At 39.9% G+C, this 16,481-nt stretch overlaps 1 protein-coding gene across 5 annotated transcripts in view; it reads left to right on the top strand.

Moving 5' to 3' along the window:
* The first annotated feature begins 508 nt into the window (after positions 1–508).
* The window catches only part of INSIG2 (insulin induced gene 2), a 114,633-nt gene continuing 98,660 nt past the window's right edge, over positions 509–16,481 (top strand). For 3 of the 5 annotated variants that reach the window (XM_036254406.1, XM_036254405.1, XM_036254404.1), the window contains exons 1-3: positions 5,524–5,541; positions 8,970–9,358; positions 15,454–15,578. In XM_036254406.1, the coding sequence (XP_036110299.1) occupies positions 5,537–5,541; positions 8,970–9,358; positions 15,454–15,578 (519 nt within the window). In that variant the 5' untranslated portion in view covers positions 5,524–5,536. Of the gene's footprint in view, positions 534–5,523; positions 5,542–8,969; positions 9,359–15,453; positions 15,579–16,481 lie in introns of those variants that run through there. The other 2 variants (XM_036254408.1, XM_036254407.1) reach the window with 1 other exon arrangement.

The raw sequence follows: 16,481 nt of genomic DNA, 5'->3' as shown, positions 1-16,481 counted from the left end.
CTTCTCCTAAAAGAAATGATGATTTAGCACGGAAGAACAAAAGGTCAAGAATAAAGCCCAGCAAAAGCACAAGGGTAGAGAGTTAGCATCCGTGGCGGGAGAACCCGAACTCGGCGGCCTGGCTCCAGAGCCCTCGGTTGGGCTGCGAGGAGAGGGGTCCGCTGAGAGCTGCTCCTTCGAAAGAGTGTGCGTGAGACAGTGCACGACTCTCTGACACCGCCCACAGGGTCTGGGCACTCGTCACAACCCACGACCGCCTGGTCAGCAAACAACAGCAGATCTGGCACCCTCCCACGACGGTCCACGCCTACAACCTGCAGCTAATCTCAGGCGGACCGGAAGCCCTTTTGCCCCAGCTCGCGGGCCTACCAACTAGATCGGTCAGAACCGGAAGTTTTTCTGCCCCGATCTTCTGGGCGCGCCTTCGTCGGCCGCACAGGCGCAGTGGAGCTCAGGCCGAGTTGTGGGAGGGGAAAAGGAAGAGGGGGAGGGGGCGGGGCCGGTCCCAGAAGATGGCGGAGGCGGAGGCGGGGGTGAGTTGGGGTCCCCTGCGAAGCGCCATTGACTGGTGCTGAGGGAAGTGGCCGGAGGAAGTGGGTGGCCTTCGGGAAGAGGAACTCCTGGTGATTGTGCATCCTAGGAACCCTGCTAGCCAGTGCGGGGAGCCCGGGCTGCGGACGGGGCCTGAAGGGCGAGGGGTTCCGCTCATCTGGAGAAGGGTCGGCGAGGTCCGGAAGGGGACAGAGGGGTCGGGGAGAGGTCACCGGAGAGCCGAGGCTCCCCGGACAGTGGAAGGGTGTCCGAGAGGAAAGAAGGCTGGAGGATGGCGGGAAGGGTGACCCTGGAGATCTGAGGGGGGTGGAGGTCGGCGAGCTGTCAAGCGTACAGCTGACAGGACTTGGGAGGCTTGTAGCCGGCGAGACTCAGGCTTGGGAGGGTGGTGGATCCCAAACGGTAGATGCTTTAGTAAGTTTATAGTTCACAAAAAGGACTTTGGCATTTTGGACTGGAATTGGAAACCTTAGGAGAAGGTGTGTGGGTATGCCAAAGAGAACTCTTGTCAAGACCCAGGAGTCGGTTGGTGATCACAATCACCGTGGGATTTTAGAGTTGGGCAGTGGCTGATGGGGGGCAGGGAAAGGGTGCCAAAAAGGGGACAAGGATCCATGCCCAGTTAGTGTTGGTAAAAAGTTGTTGGAAGTATGGTGTTAGCTAGATAGTCTGGGAAAATATACCTCAAAGAGCTTACTATTTTGTAGGCTTGATGAAGAAATGCTTTAGGAAGGATAGACTTGACAGCTGTAACTGGTGGGGATCAGCATCGCAGTGGAGCTGAGGATTGCAGGGAAGACACGTCCCAGGCCTGGCTGGGTGCAGGAAGAATGAAGGCAGCCAAGCAGTGGTTAGATTGCGTTTTCCCACTTTTGGGTTTGGCCTTGATAGCAAACTGCTTTGTGAAAATGAATGAAGAGGGTGCTGCTGCTGATAGGGTAGTGCGTGTGTGTGTGTGTGTGTGTTGGGGGGGTAGTCATGTATTCTTTCAATTTTCTTGCCTTCATCCTTTCTCTGGACATGTTGAGTAGTATGTTTTGTTGGAGTCCTAGGTAGATATCTGATACAAAGTGACCAAGCCGTGAATCGTGAATCGTGTACATTTGGGAAACAGGTTGATTCGTTTTAAACTGACAACTGTTGCTTTTACATATGGTGGGCTGGAAAGGAAAGGATAAAATGTAATTCAGTAGTTTAAAGACAGCTTGTTTTCATTATCAGAAAATTATTCCCAAACGGTGGAGTCACCTTTTTAGAGACTGAGATTTGACATTTAAAAGCAGTAATGGGATGTGAATGCTGCTTGTTTAATGGTTTCTGTTTGGATTTTAATGTCGAGAGGAAAGGTGAGTTTGTGTCTTCAAGACAAACGTTTTCTTCCTGGAAGTTTTTAATGCCTATAACTTATAATTCACCTGTGTGTACTTATATTTAAGGAGAGTTTAACTTTTTCATTGATTTAAGTGGGTTTTTCCTAATGTTAATGCTTATTCTATTTGGTGAGTGCCATTCTTATTAAGAAAGCATATGGTGAAAAAGATGAGGTAGTAATTTAATTTTATTATTTAGTAGCCTATGTGACCTCAGCACCTGAAGAGATTGGTTAATCTGAGGGAGCAAACATACTTCTGTGACTACTAATCTTTGGAAGATGAATGATCTTGTTTGGTGTTAGGCGTTGTTGCAATTGTTGAAATGCACTTGGTTCTTAAGGTCACTAGGAGATTTTGTTTGTGTGTTTGTTTTCATTTCAATTGCCTGAAATTGTTTCAGTGGCAAATACCAACTATGATTTTCATTCACAAAGCCCAGAATCACTTATAATCCTCTTTTATTCATCTGGAAACAATATTAATCCACTAACAAGTAGTCATATACCTGGAATAACGTCTTTCCTGTTTTGATGATTTGTTATTTATCTATCCAAACTATTTAAACTGTATTTGTTGTTGTTGTTGTTCAGTAATTCACTTTATAGAAATTGTAGGTCAGGGCTCAAGGTAGAATTTTTCATGTGCTGTGGAAATTTTTTCTTTGTAAGTTTTTTTTTTAATCCTCACCTGGGGATATTTTCCCATTTATCTTCAGATAGAGTGGGAAGGAGGGAGACAGAGAGGGGGAGAGAGAGAGAGAGAGAAACAGAAGCATCGATGTGAGAGACATGTCAGTGGGATCCGTCGCTCACGCAAGACCCTGACTAGGGCTGAACCACAACCAAGGTATGTTTCCTTGACTGGAATCAAACCTGAGACTCTTTGGTCCGTGGGCCCACACTCCAACCACTGAACCAAATCGGCCAGGGCTCTTTGTAAGTTTTTGGAAAAACAAACAAACTTATTTTGATATTAACAGTAGTTTGTCAACATGACTTTAAACACTGTTTCTTGGTGGCACTTGTTTTTGTACGATGTTTGGCAATGGAGGGAAATGGGAAGTACTCTAGACATGGAGTCATAGTGCTTGGGGCCAATACTGGTGCTATCTGGTAACAGTTTCATGATCTCAGAAAGTTCCTTGGCCCATTCTAGTTTATAAAGTGGGGATTTAAAACACCTGCCTCCTTACCAAAAATATTATTATTGAGGCTCGGTTGAGATATTGTCCTCTAATGGGTATCTTTATACCAGAAACTTCTTTCCTGATCAGCAAATTATTTCTTGAGGGATCTAAAATTTTCAAATATAGATTATTTTTTAATTTTGGAGAATCAAATTAATTATTGATATAAGAGTAATATTTATAAGTATAAGCTTCTTTTTAAAAAAATTAATTTATTTTTATTTTTGTTACAGGTGTTTCTTCTTTTTCCCCCATTGACACCCTCCTCCCATGGCATTCTTTGTTTTAAGAGAATAATTTCAACACATAATTGGAAAACCAAACTTTAAAACAAACAAATTAGTGGATACTTTTTCCAGGAGCTTTCACTTTAAAATACCCCACTTCCCTAGTGCTTGACGAATATTATAAACAACATTCTTTTTTAGTAACTTAATTGTTCCACAGTAGAGAGTGAATGGTCTAGGGGAATTTCTTATTCCTTCGATGAGTCTGGCCATTTTCAGGGTTTCACTTTACATGTTTGTGGTAGCATGATCCAGTAGAACACAGCCTTCATCTGGTCACTTCACTTGACCATGTTGTGTCTCATTTGCTTCTCCAGTAAAATGAGAGAGCAGTTAGATCACTGGTTCTGACCTTCTTTTAAATCATGGACTTTTTGAGTACTTGATATCAACTGTGGCACTGGCTTCTCACTCAGAAAATGCACATATGCACAACTTTTTTTGTTTTTTTGTTTTGCATTAGGTCACACACCCCTTGGAAGGGATGATCTTCTATTTCTCTGCCATTTCTTAAATTTTAGGGTACTGTGATTCTAAAGCATTTTTAAACTTTTGTTTACAGTAATTATATACTATTGTATCATTATGTAGTCAGTCATAAAATTATATTTTTGGACTTAAAAAAATTAGCTTTAAAAAAAAGCTCATTCAAATAAATATCAAACAATGTTGTGTTATTTTTATTTTTTAAATATTTTTTGTTATTGATTTTAGAGAAAGAAGGGAGAGGGAGAGAGAGATAGAGAAAATCGAGAGAGAACATTGATTGGTTGCTTCCTGCATGCCCCACACTGGGGATCGGGTCCGAAACCTGGGCATGTGCCCTGACCAGGAATTGAACCAGCAATCTCGGTGCATGGGTCAGTGCTCAACCAGTGAGCCACACCGGCAAGGCTGTTGTGTTATTTTTAAAGAAAACTTTTGGGGTGAAGTAGGAAACTATAAACAAGCACTACCAGGAAAGGTTGAATAAACAGCTGTGGTAGAATAATATAAACAGTTTAGAAAGTCTCTAGCAGCCTTGAAATAGAATGAAGAAAGAGTCTCTAGCAATCAGTGGCTCTCAGTGGTGGGCATTGCCTGTCTGGGGGCATATGGAAATGTGTAGGGACATTTTAAAATGTCTTAAATTGGGGAGAGGGGATGTAGTGACTTTTTGTGGGTATAAGCCAGGGGTGCGAAGCATTTTGCAATGCTTAGGGCAGTTCTGCACGGCAAGGAATTGTCCAGCCCCAAATGCCAAAGCCCTTTGACAACCCCTGGTGAGTGAGTGTGAGATGGGGCCTACCACAACTGAAATAGGTTTTAAAACTGAAGTTATTTTGCTCTCTTAAAAACATTATTGTACATAAAATATCCTTTGCCATTAATTCCCTTTTGGAAAAAAAAAATCACAAACTTAAACAAATGATTTACTAAAGCAGTTTGGGTTACCAAAAAATGTATATCCAGTTTACCTTTGAACAACATGGGTTTGAACTGTGTGGGCCCACCTATGTGCAGATTTTTTTGTTTCAATACAATTGGCCCTTGGTTACTTCAGGTTTTGCATCCATGAATTCAACCAACTGTTGATTGAAAACAGTATTTTTGGCCCTGGCCAGTTTGGCTCAGCGGTTAGAGCGTCAGCCTGCGGTCCACAGAGACCCGGGTTCGGTTCCCGCTAAGGGCATGTACCTTGGCTACAGTTTGTCCCTGGCCCTGGTTGGGTCGTGTGGGTGGTGGCCACTCGATGTGTCCCTTTCATATCGATGTAAAAAAAAAAAAAAAAAAAAAAGAAAACAGTATTTTCGATCTGTGGTTGGGAATCCACAGATGTGGGAACCGAATGTATACATTGTGCTCTGCCATTTTATATAAGGATCTTCAACATCTGTGGATTTTGTTATCTGTGGGCAGTGCTGGAACCAGTCCATCGAGGATACTGAGAGCCAACTTAATTAAGTTTTTTTGGAGGGGGGTGGGTCAGAAATTATACACAGATTTTTGACTGCAAGGGCATAGGTGCTCCAACCCCCACATAGTTCAAGGGTCAACTGTATACTCTTTGTTCTCTAGTAGCTGTTTTGACAGCAAAAGTGGGGGTTTGCTGTGCCTACCGGAAGTTTAAGAAGTGAAGAATCAACTCTGTTGGTCTAATGAAGTATGTTTAGTTGGCAATATGAGTTTTTTTTTCCTCTAAAACGTTTGTTTTACTCCTTGATCTAGTACATTTAAGAAAATTTCAAGGTGTTTGTACATTTATTCTCATGGTCTTTGTGTTATTATACAGTTGCCTACTTATAGTGGCATTAGTACCTTGATAATACTATAGTTGAGATTGTTTTCTAATATCTACCTGTTAGTAGCAGTGTTAGACCTCAATTCTTGAGTTTGGCAAAAAAAGAATTCAGAGCCAAGAACTCTACCATAAGGTTTATTTGAAAGTCACAGAAGTAGAAGTGAGCCAGTTGGGCTCTGCAGACTCAGGAAACAAGTTATAGAGGCAAAAGAGAAAGAAAGCAAAGGTACTTGCCTGAGGGAAGAAAAGAGGGGGAAGACATGGGCTAACTCCAGAGAGGGGGTGGCGGGAGAGAGAATGAGAATAGCTGGGTCCTTTGTCTTAAGGGTTTTTATATGTTTTCTAAAGGTGGGAATTTTAGCAGTGGTATCAGGGAAGGATCTCAATAGAATATTCATCAGCTTTCTAGGTGTGTCCTTTCAGGCTAGAGTAGGGGGTCATTAGTCATTGCAGCTGGTCCTGATGTCAGCCATAGCACTGCTCCATCTGATTTTGCTGCTTTTCTGGGCCTGGAGCTGAAACACAACTGAGGCCTAGATGTTTTCTTTTGTTTGACCAAAACTCTGTCTCCATGGTCAACAGACCTGAGGATTTATTCCTAAGATTATTTGATGAATTTTATTGTCCTGAGGTCTTAATGCTTAAGGGAGTGAGTGGTCGTGTAAGGGAGAAGGAGGCAGGGTGCTGGGATGAGGCCAGTTAATCGGCTTTCTTTCTCAGTTTCCCTATTCTACTTGCCAAGGAATTTTCCTGGCTTCTTACTATCCTGCCTCATACCCATCTTTTCAGTAACCAAATCCTTTTCTACAGACGCAGGTGCCAAAAGAGAAGCCTGAGGAGTTAGGTTGGAATTTGCCTCAAGGTGTGGAGAAAAGAGAAGGGGTTTTGGAATCAGTCGGATGTAAGGACAAAATCTAGTTCTAATATTGCATGTCATGTGACCATAAGCAAGTTGCTAAATCTCTTTGACTTCATTTGTAAAATGAGGATGATAATACCTACCTTTAGGATTATTTTGAAGATTAGAGTCCCTGTATGTCTGGCATGGAATAGGCCCTCCATAAAGGGGTGCTATATCAATAGTCATGATGGTGATGATGATGATGAAGATGAAGAATAATTCTGTAGAAGAGAGTATGGTTCAGACTGACAAACCTCAGAGGCGATGGGGCGAGGCGGAGGGATGAGATAAACCAAAGAATTTACATGCATGTATGCTTAACCAATGGACATAGACAACAATGCTTGGTGTGGGGGCGGGATAGGGAGGAGGGTGTATGGGGGGGGGGGAGAAACATCTGTAACAAAAGTAAACTAATACAAAAAAAAAAAGAAGAATTCTGTAGTTACTGAGCACCTTGCTCAGTGCCTTAGAATCCATGTCATGCTCATGTGCTGTGTGCTGAATACTACAGCAAGGAGTAGTCTGCAAAACCAGGTCAGGAGGAGATGTTTTCTGGGCAATTTCAGTTGGTATTTAGAGTCTATTTTCCCATGAATCAGCTGTAACATGTACTGTTTTCTTGAGTCCTCTAAGCTGTGGAGCTTTATGCTATAGGATTGTGAGCACTAGCTTGAGGACACAATTACCCCCTTGAGTGTTAGGCAAAGAGCTTTGGGTGTGGCAGAGGCTCAGTAAAAAAAGTCTCTCTGTATTTATCACATGAAACTGGTAGGCTGTGAAAGTTGCTATTACTTACCAGTGTTCTCATTTTCATGCTGATTGTTTCTAAAGTCAGTACCCACTCCCCTCAATTTACACATGGGTTTTATTCCACAGTTCATTTGTAATACTTTGAAACTTGGAAACTCAGAGGAAATGCATTTTAAATGGTGACTAAGTGCTTCGTTTGCCTCCTAAAAGGCCTGTTGAACCCAATGTAGTTTGATTTTAAAAGGGTTAACCCAATTTCAATAAACAAATATGAATATATAGAGCTCCCACTGTGGGCTAGGCAGGTACCTTTCTGGGTGCATAGGCACAGTAGAGACTTGATAGTGAATAAGACCTGTATAAAAAATTTATAATCCATGAATCAACTGTACATATTATTATAAGGTAGCTATTAGAAGTGCCATCCTAACCTTTTAAATAAACTGCTTTGAGATTCAAAGGAAATACTATTTAGGTGCTGACTTCTGATGATGGCCAGGATATATTGTTGGATGGGATAAAAGTAAGTTACAAAAAGAGTCTGTATAGTATTTTCCCATTTTAAAAAAAGATAACATTTATAGAAAACACATGGAAGAATATGCAACATTTGGGAGGCTGAGCATCATGAATGAGGGCTTTGGAGCCAGATGGCACAGATATGAATCCCAGCTCATCCTCTTATCAGGCGGTATAAATTTGGTTAATTGACTTAACCTCTATTTTTTTTTTTTTTGCTTTTCTGCCTCATCTGTGAAATGGATATAATAATTACACTTACTTTTTAGGGTTCTTGTGAGAGTTATATGAGTTACCAGATGTCAAGTGCTTAGAACAGCTCATAGAAAGCCTCAAATGTTGTCTGAAACGCAAACATCACTTTGGTTAGAGGAGTGAACAAATACCTACACTGACTGTATTAGCAAAGTTCTAGGTTTTAGGAGTCAGAATCTATGTGATAAAGCTCTTTAGAATCTAGCTTCTTTCTTCACTTTCTTAGTTTCCTTTCTTCTGCTTCCTACTCTAGTTTTTCACAAAAGCTCCCATGATTCCAAGGGTGGAATGGGTCTAGGCGGGGCTGGGACACGGCTGTGGCTCTGGAGAGAAGGTCAGGTCTGCTTTCTGTGATTGTTGTGTATGTAGGTGACTGAGTGGTGTCTGCTTTTGGTAAGACTTTTGTGCAGAAATTCAAATTTATAAGCGTTAAACATTAAAACACATCATTTTGTTCCCCCCTGAAGGTTGTCCTCATGGGCAAGTCACATTTTATAGTGAACAGTTCAACATTCTCAATCAGAGTGTGTTAATTTTCTGTAAAGTATAAATTAATTTATTTTCTGTAAAATATAAAGATTTAGGTAGAAGAAACAGAAATCTGAATTATCTTCCAAATTCTAATGGGAGTATCTCGTATAACCTGCTCCCCTTTTCTCTGAGGTAGGGCAAGCTATTTCTTACTACTATTCTAAAAGTCTCTTAGTTTACTTATTCTGTCCTAGTAAATGTTAAGTGTTGCACTTTAAATAATATAAGGCTATTTTATTGTTGATCCTTTTAAATTAATTAATATTGACATTAGAAAAATTACATAATCATTTACTAGACCACATTAATGCTTTTTTCTTATCTCTTGCAGGATTTCTGGTAGGTCCTATTTCAGGGCAAGATGCGGTACTGTTGAAACACCAGTCTGCTTTGATTCACAGATAGTTGTCTTTTCAGCTGGGAAGCCTTTTTTTTTTTTTTTTTTTGGCTGGCTGGCTTACCGAACTTATGAAACCATGGCAGAAGGAGAGACAGAATCACCTGGGCCCAAAAAGCGTGGTCCCTATATCTCATCTGTGACTAGCCGGAGTGTAAATTTGATAATTCGAGGAGTAGTGCTGTTTTTTATTGGAGTATTTCTGGCATTAGTGTTAAATTTACTTCAGATTCAGAGAAATGTGACACTTTTTCCACCTGATGTGATTGCAAGCATCTTTTCTTCCGCATGGTGGGTACCACCGTGCTGTGGCACAGCTTCAGGTACGTGTAGGTCATTTCTGTAATGCTTAGGAAGAAAATGGGTGGATGAGGGTGGATTTTGTCTGAGCAGTGGTTTTTTGTTGTTGTTGTTTAAAGCAACTTTATTGAGGTTTAATTTAAATACAATAAATGTACCTGTTTTAAACAAATAATTTGATGCGTTTAGACAAATGCATACAGTCATGTAACTACCATCACAATCCAGTTATAGAACATTGCCATCACCCACAAATTCTTTGTGCCTTTTCGAAGTCCACTTCCCCCCCAACATCAGGCTTCCACTGATATTTCCATGACTAGTTTATGTTTGCCTGTTATAAACTGTAATATAAATGGGATCATAGAGTATGTGCTCTTTTGTGTCTGATTTCTATCTGACCTATGGCTTTCCCCTCCTTTTTTTTTTTGAGGACATTTTTTGATATTTTGTTCAGATAGAGTGGGAGGGAGAGAAACATCGACATGAAAGGGACACATCGAGTGGTTGTCACCCACATGACCCAACCAGGGCCAGGGACAAACTGCAACCGAGGTACACGCCCTTAGCGGGAACTGAACCCAGGTCTCTCCGGACCACAGGCCGACGCTCTAACCGCTGAGCCAAACTGGCCAGGGCTGACCTATGACTTTCAAAAATGTAATCCTAAAAGTCTGATTTCCGAGAGATGAGGCTTTCAATCTCTTAATTTTTTCCTATCTTCAGCCCATCTCATGTAAGTCTTATTTTAAATTATTTTGATGATGATCACCACTGTTTGGTTTGAAGCATTTTGTTTGAAGGATGTGTTATGGTCTTCTTTTTAAAGTAGATAACAATTACTGAATGTCTACTAATGTGCTTGGAGCATCTTTTACCCCAGGGAGCTGCAGGGCAACTTTGGGAGCACCGTGCCTATTTTGGGAGGATGAGGAAGCTGAAATGATGAGAGGATATTAATGAACCCAGGGTCCCAGAGCCAGTGACTATGCAGCTAGGTCAAATGTCCCAAGCTGGTGAAGGGGAAAAAGGATGCTACTCAAACCTCCTCTCCTCAGTGTGTCTTTTTCAAAGCCTCCCTACTGAGTGTGAGGCTTGGATGGAGTGCACTGGCGTTTGTTACACATTCTGGGATTGGGCAGGAGAATCTGACAGAGGTTTTACTTTACCTCTGTATGGAGAAGAATAGTGTGATGTGGGCACTTCTGCCACAAACCTTAAGCTTAGGAAGGAGAATTCTAAATGTTAATACAGCATGCAAGTCACTTGGCCCCTCCTTTCCTTCCTTTTCCTAGCCACTAGCTTTCTCACACTTGCAAACTGAACATCACATCTTTTCATTTGGGGATTTGCATTTCTTGCTTAACTATTTCTTCTGAAAGCAGTGCATTCCCTGAGGCACCTGGGCAAAAGAAAGTAGAGGCATTAGGAAATCTAGTTATCAGTTACCACTGCTACTGATTTTGTTGGGTAAGATATCAGATTTGTGAAAGTTGCCAAAGATGGAAAATGGATTCTTGTATAATTGCTGCCCCTCCCCATTTGAGGGTAAATATCAAGGAAAAATAAAGTAAATAAAGTAAACATAGTATATATGACTTTGCTTGTGTATGTAGCATGCTTATATTTTTGCGTATGTGTTGGTATGAATTTTCAAAGCTCTCGGCTCTTACTATCTTAAATCAGAAAAACTGATCATTGTCCTTTAATTTTCCTCTCCAACGAATATTCATAGACTGCTGCCATCACCGCTCTCTACATGTAAACAGAAGGGTCCTGGTTATTTCTACCTTTCTGTATAACACATAGGGCTGGGGAATTTGCTACTGGTACTTCTGGAGGGACAGCTGGTAGAGAACTTTGGTAAATTGCTTTTGATCTCATTTTCTTTCTCTACTTTTGTTTAATAATGACTAGTGTTTCAAGTTGATTAACTTCTTTATGTGAAGTGCTTTAGAATTGGACTTAGAAATCTCTTCAACATTATTGAGGATGACAAAGGAATCTTTATGAAGAATAAATAGGAGAAAAAAGACAACTATAATTGTGTGGGTAAAATAAGTAGAGAAGTTGACTCAGAAATCACAAATTACAAGATTGGATTCTTACCTATGAAACTAATGTCTAATTTAAAAAGAAAAAAAACAAACCTTTTCTGTTTAGCCGTGCAGTCAGTTACCCAGTTTCTGGAGAGCCCTGCAGGACTCCTCTCGACTCCTGCAGCTGGTTTCCACGTTTCACATCTCTCCTCTGTCTCTTTCTTGGGCCAGACCCTCTACCACTCTGCTTGGAATTTTCAGGTCTTCTGCCTCTGATTTGCCTCCAGTCTCCCCTCCCCTGTCATGTAGTGTACACTCACTGCTGTAAGAACGATTGTCTCTCTATTGGGGACAAGTGTGGTGGCTTTATTTTCCTGGTTCCCACGATCTGCAGGGTCAAGTCTCTCTGATATGGCCCTTGCCTACTTTTATCTTCCTCAGAGCCTCTCTGGATCCTGAGCTCCCTTTCTGCCTAACTCTTACAGTTTCAGGTGATACTGGGTGTTTTCTGTTCCCAAATGCTTCTCTTTGGTTAGAAAGCTTTTTCCACACCATTTACCTGCTAAACTGCTCTTGCCTCAAGGATCACCTCTTTGTGAAGCTTTCCTGACACCCTAGCACCTCTCCTCCCTCAGCATGTGCCTGGAGAAGACTGGGAGCTCAGTGGGCCCTGTCATTGCTACCCCTAGCACATTACTGTATTTAATTGTTCTGTGGTCACTTTGGGACTGGGGTCATATCTTACTCTTGTTTTCTTTTTAAATCCCCAGCAAATACCAAGAACCAGACACATTGTGGGAGCTTACGTAATTATTGAATGAAAGCATTGCCTATCCTATAATGGTTTTCCATGAAAGTATGTCTCACTCACTGGTTTTGTTTTTTCAGCCCCCTTTCCTGACAGATGTTTGATTTAAGTGTTTCTTTTAGTTATCACTGCATTAAACACATTACCATGTAAAAGTGATGACAATATTAATGTTTTACAGATTCTTTTTCTTTATAGTCTTGGTAGGCTCTAACTGGTCACTAGGAAATAAATACAGGCATACGTTGGAGATGTTGTGGGTTTGGTTCCAGAACACCACAATTAGCAGATATTGCATTAAAGCGAGTCATGTGAATTTTTCATTTTCCCAGAGCATATAAAAATTATGTTTATATTATACATTAGCTTGTTAAGTATGCAAAAGGATTATGTCTAAAATAACAATGTACATACCTTAATTTAAAATACTTTATTGCACCCTGGCCAGCATTGCTCAATGGTTAAGAGTGTTAGCCCACGCACCAAAGGGTTGTGGGTTTGATTCCCAGACAAGGGCACGTAGTTGGGTTGCAAGTTTGATCCCTGGCCCCAGTTGGGGTACATGGGGGAGGCAACCAATCAATGTGAGAGAGATACATCTATCTCTCTCTCTTTCTCTCTCTCTCTCCACACCCTTCTCTTCTACTCGTTCTAAAAATCAATGGAAAAAATATCCTCAGTGAGGATTAACCAAAAATAAATAAATAAACAAATTTATTGCTAAAAAATGCTAACCATCATCTGAGCTCACAATGAGTTGCAATCTCATGCTGGTGGAGGATCTTAGTTTCAATTAAAAAAAAAAAAACTGCAAAGCTCAATAAAGCAATGAAACGAGGTGTGCCGGTATCCCCCAAAAATATGGTTTTGCATCATAGAACCATCTGATTAACCAGACTTGTTTGCATGATTTTACACAGGCATGTTTATAACAGTCTTTCTTGTTAAAATAAGAAAGTGGAGAAAAAGGAAAAGAAGACCACAGATACCTGTGCTGAGCTCCTAAACAGTGGTGCTTCCCTGTGCTGTAGATATTGCTATCAGATTCTGCCATGCCTTTATTTCAGGGGAAGAAAGAAGACATTTAATGGGAAGTGACAAGCTTCCTTGAATTCTCCCTCTCAGTGAGCAACCAAGAACCATGCATACTCAATGGATTTGATTTTTATTGGCAAATCCCAAGGTTGGCAGCATGGTAGTTTAAATTCCTTTTGTGTTTTTGCTCTCTCTTCAGTTGTCTCTCACTTGTGAGTCTGACATCACATGCGTAAAAATATAGTCCATTTTACTTATTTATATCTTTGCACACATGTCAGTCCTCTCTATGTGATAATTTTTTACCTATGGCATCAGCTGCTGAGGAAAATTGACTTGGAATGCCTGATCGTAGTTGATTGTACTTAGCAACAGGCAAAGGGAAGAGAAAGAGAACACAAATGAGAGTGAGGAATGTCATATGAGCTGTTAGTCTCATGACCCCTTAAGAAAAAATAGAGGTAATATTCATTCAGATATGTTTCAACTCATAGGCATGCTTGTTGCCACTTTAATTTTGTAGAAACTTGGAAATGCTGTCAGTTAATCTTACAGGATTTTAGAGCATAGCCTTTTAAAAAGAAATATACAGTAAGTACTTACTTAAAGTCATCAGTTAGTTCTGCAACTTTAATGGAAATGACAGATAATAAAACCAGTTTTATCATAGGTTAATTGATATAAACGAGTTTAAGCTCCTACAATGCTATAATAAAATGATGGTGAATGAAGTGACATTATTCAAGGACCTGTTGTAATGAAAAACTTTAAAATTTACTAGCAAGTTTTGAACCTCTGCCGTACTGAAGTTTGTTATTAATCCCCGATGGTCTGTTAATCATCTAGATTCAGCGAAGGCCTCACTGAAAAGAGCGTCTTCAAGTGTTTTGTGGATTAGGAAATGCACGTGTTATTGCAGCCTCTTCATGCTGCTCCATTGGTCTGCTGGCCTGTGATGTTTGATATTAACTGATTTCCATTTTCCTTGGAGATTGAATGATCTTTTGTGAGGTATAGCTAGCCAACATCAGGTTAGGCAGAAACTTCTGACCCTTGGACACACCAATTTTGGTGCAGTAGTTTCATGATATGACATAGATGGTATTGGACATTTTAAACATGATTTTCAACTGATGTGATAATTGTGTCATTGTTTCCTAGTGGCAGCATGAACATTCTATTTTTGGGAAGATTAATAGGAAATAGCTACGCAGCTTTGACTTGTTAAATTTAATCTTTGGAAATACATTTTCCTTATAACTTGTTGAAGAAAGTTTTGGTTCATTAAATAGTCTTTTTTTTTTTTTTTTAAATGACTGAGCATTTTAAATCTTCTTCAACCAAATGAATAAAAAGTTGAGGTTTGACAAGTATTTAAGTTAAAAATTGGGTGTGAATATTTTGAGTCTCAATTATAGACATTTTGCATATACTTATTATAATTAATTACACAGCAGTTAAGATGTTCTTTCCAAAAGTAAGAAATGTACTAAAATGATTTCTTATATTTTAACAGTGAATTTACATTTTTACCAAGAATTTATAGTTCTTATAGACCATGTTTTCTCTAATTTTTCTATATGCAGAATGAGTCTTATATGTAGATTTTTGCTGCAAGTTTCCCTGCTTTGACAATGTGACCTAGAGTCTCATTAGAGGGCCAGGGTGGAAGGAAGTGTCAGATCAGGGCTAGAAGCAGGAGACTGAGACAAGAAGCTGGAGGGTCAAGGATGGTCATTAATAGGACAGCCATAGCCATCTGAATGTTGTGTGTATGATGAGCTTGTTGTACGTGTTTAACCCTTAGCTTCTCTTTAGATTTGTGGCATTTGATAGAATGTTTCATGGTTATATAGCTTAGACAGAACATTGCATAACCGCCAACTGGTATGATGCTTCTCAAGTCTCAGAGATGTTAGCAGTAGAAAAGTAACATGAGTCATCTAGTCCATTCTGCTAAATTGTGAATCATAGACTGAAATATTGTTTTGTCTGTTATAATATTGAATACTATTGCAATCGTTTATAATACTTTCTTCAGTGGTGTTCTCATTTTTTTTCTTTTGGGAGGTAAGTTTAAAATACATATCAGCAGTTGACATTAAGTATCTTAAAGAGTTTTTTTAAAGACTGTTTCAAATGCTTATGATGGTTATAGTGACTCTTAGCTTAAGTTTTGCCAGTATCACATTGGAGATGACTTAATTTTTTTCTCTTTTCTCCCCCCCCCCCACAGCTGTGATTGGGTTATTATACCCCTGCATTGACAGGCACCTAGGAGAACCACATAAATTTAAAAGAGAGTGGTCCAGTGTAATGCGGTGCGTAGCCGTCTTTGTTGGTATAAATCATGCCAGCGCTGTATCCTTTTTGCTGTAATGAAATGCGTAATAACAAAGCAGCTCCTGACAAACCAAAGGTTAACTGGTCCCTTGCAACTTCACTGTTGTCAAATTGTGATATGCCCACTGAGTCATAAAAAGAATGTGCGTCGTATTGCTGAAAAATCATGGTAGCATCTATATGTGCAGGCTTTAGCCTTTCATTTAAATCCCATTTTTTTCACTATAACTTAGAAAATTTACATGTTTAAAACATTTACATGTTTTTCTTAAATTAGGTTACTAAATTACTTACATATAAGTTTTGGTAACTCTAGCATTGAAATGTAAATTTTCAGAGGATTCCTTTCCTCTTACTTCATTTACAGTTTGCCAGTAAGGACAAGTGGTAGCTTCAGGAGCTGGTTTTTTGTTCTCTTTTGTTTTTAATTTCAAGAACCTATAATTTAAAAAAGAAAAAAAAGACAGACTGTCATTTATTGGTTTTAATCAACACTAGTAAACCACATAAGTGTCCTTAAATGTGGCATAGTAGAAATATCCAGCTTAGACCTTGGTGAAAAAGAACATTTTTCCTTAAGGTACTTTTTTTTTTTTTTTCCTTAATCCTCACCCAAGGACATATTTATTGATTTTAGAGGGGGTAGGGGGTAGAGAGAAACATCAATGTGAGAGAGAAACATTAATCGGCTGCCTCATGTACGTGCTCTGACAGGGGATTGAACCTGAAACCTAGGTATGTGCTTTGACCAGAATTGAACCCAAAACCTCTTGGTATATGGGTCAATGCTCCAACCAACTGAGCCACCTGGCCAGGACAGGTACATATTTTACAGGTACATATTTTGATCATTTAAGGATTCTGACATTTTATTTAGTGATTAATGGTCATTTTTATAGTGTCCTAGTTAGAAGGGCATGG

This window comes from Molossus molossus, unplaced genomic scaffold, assembly GCF_014108415.1.
Source record: "Molossus molossus isolate mMolMol1 unplaced genomic scaffold, mMolMol1.p scaffold_m16_p_11, whole genome shotgun sequence".
Taxonomy (NCBI): Eukaryota; Metazoa; Chordata; class Mammalia; order Chiroptera; family Molossidae; genus Molossus; species Molossus molossus.
Note: the sequence above shows the minus strand (reverse complement) of the source record. Positions and strands in the feature narration are given on the sequence as shown.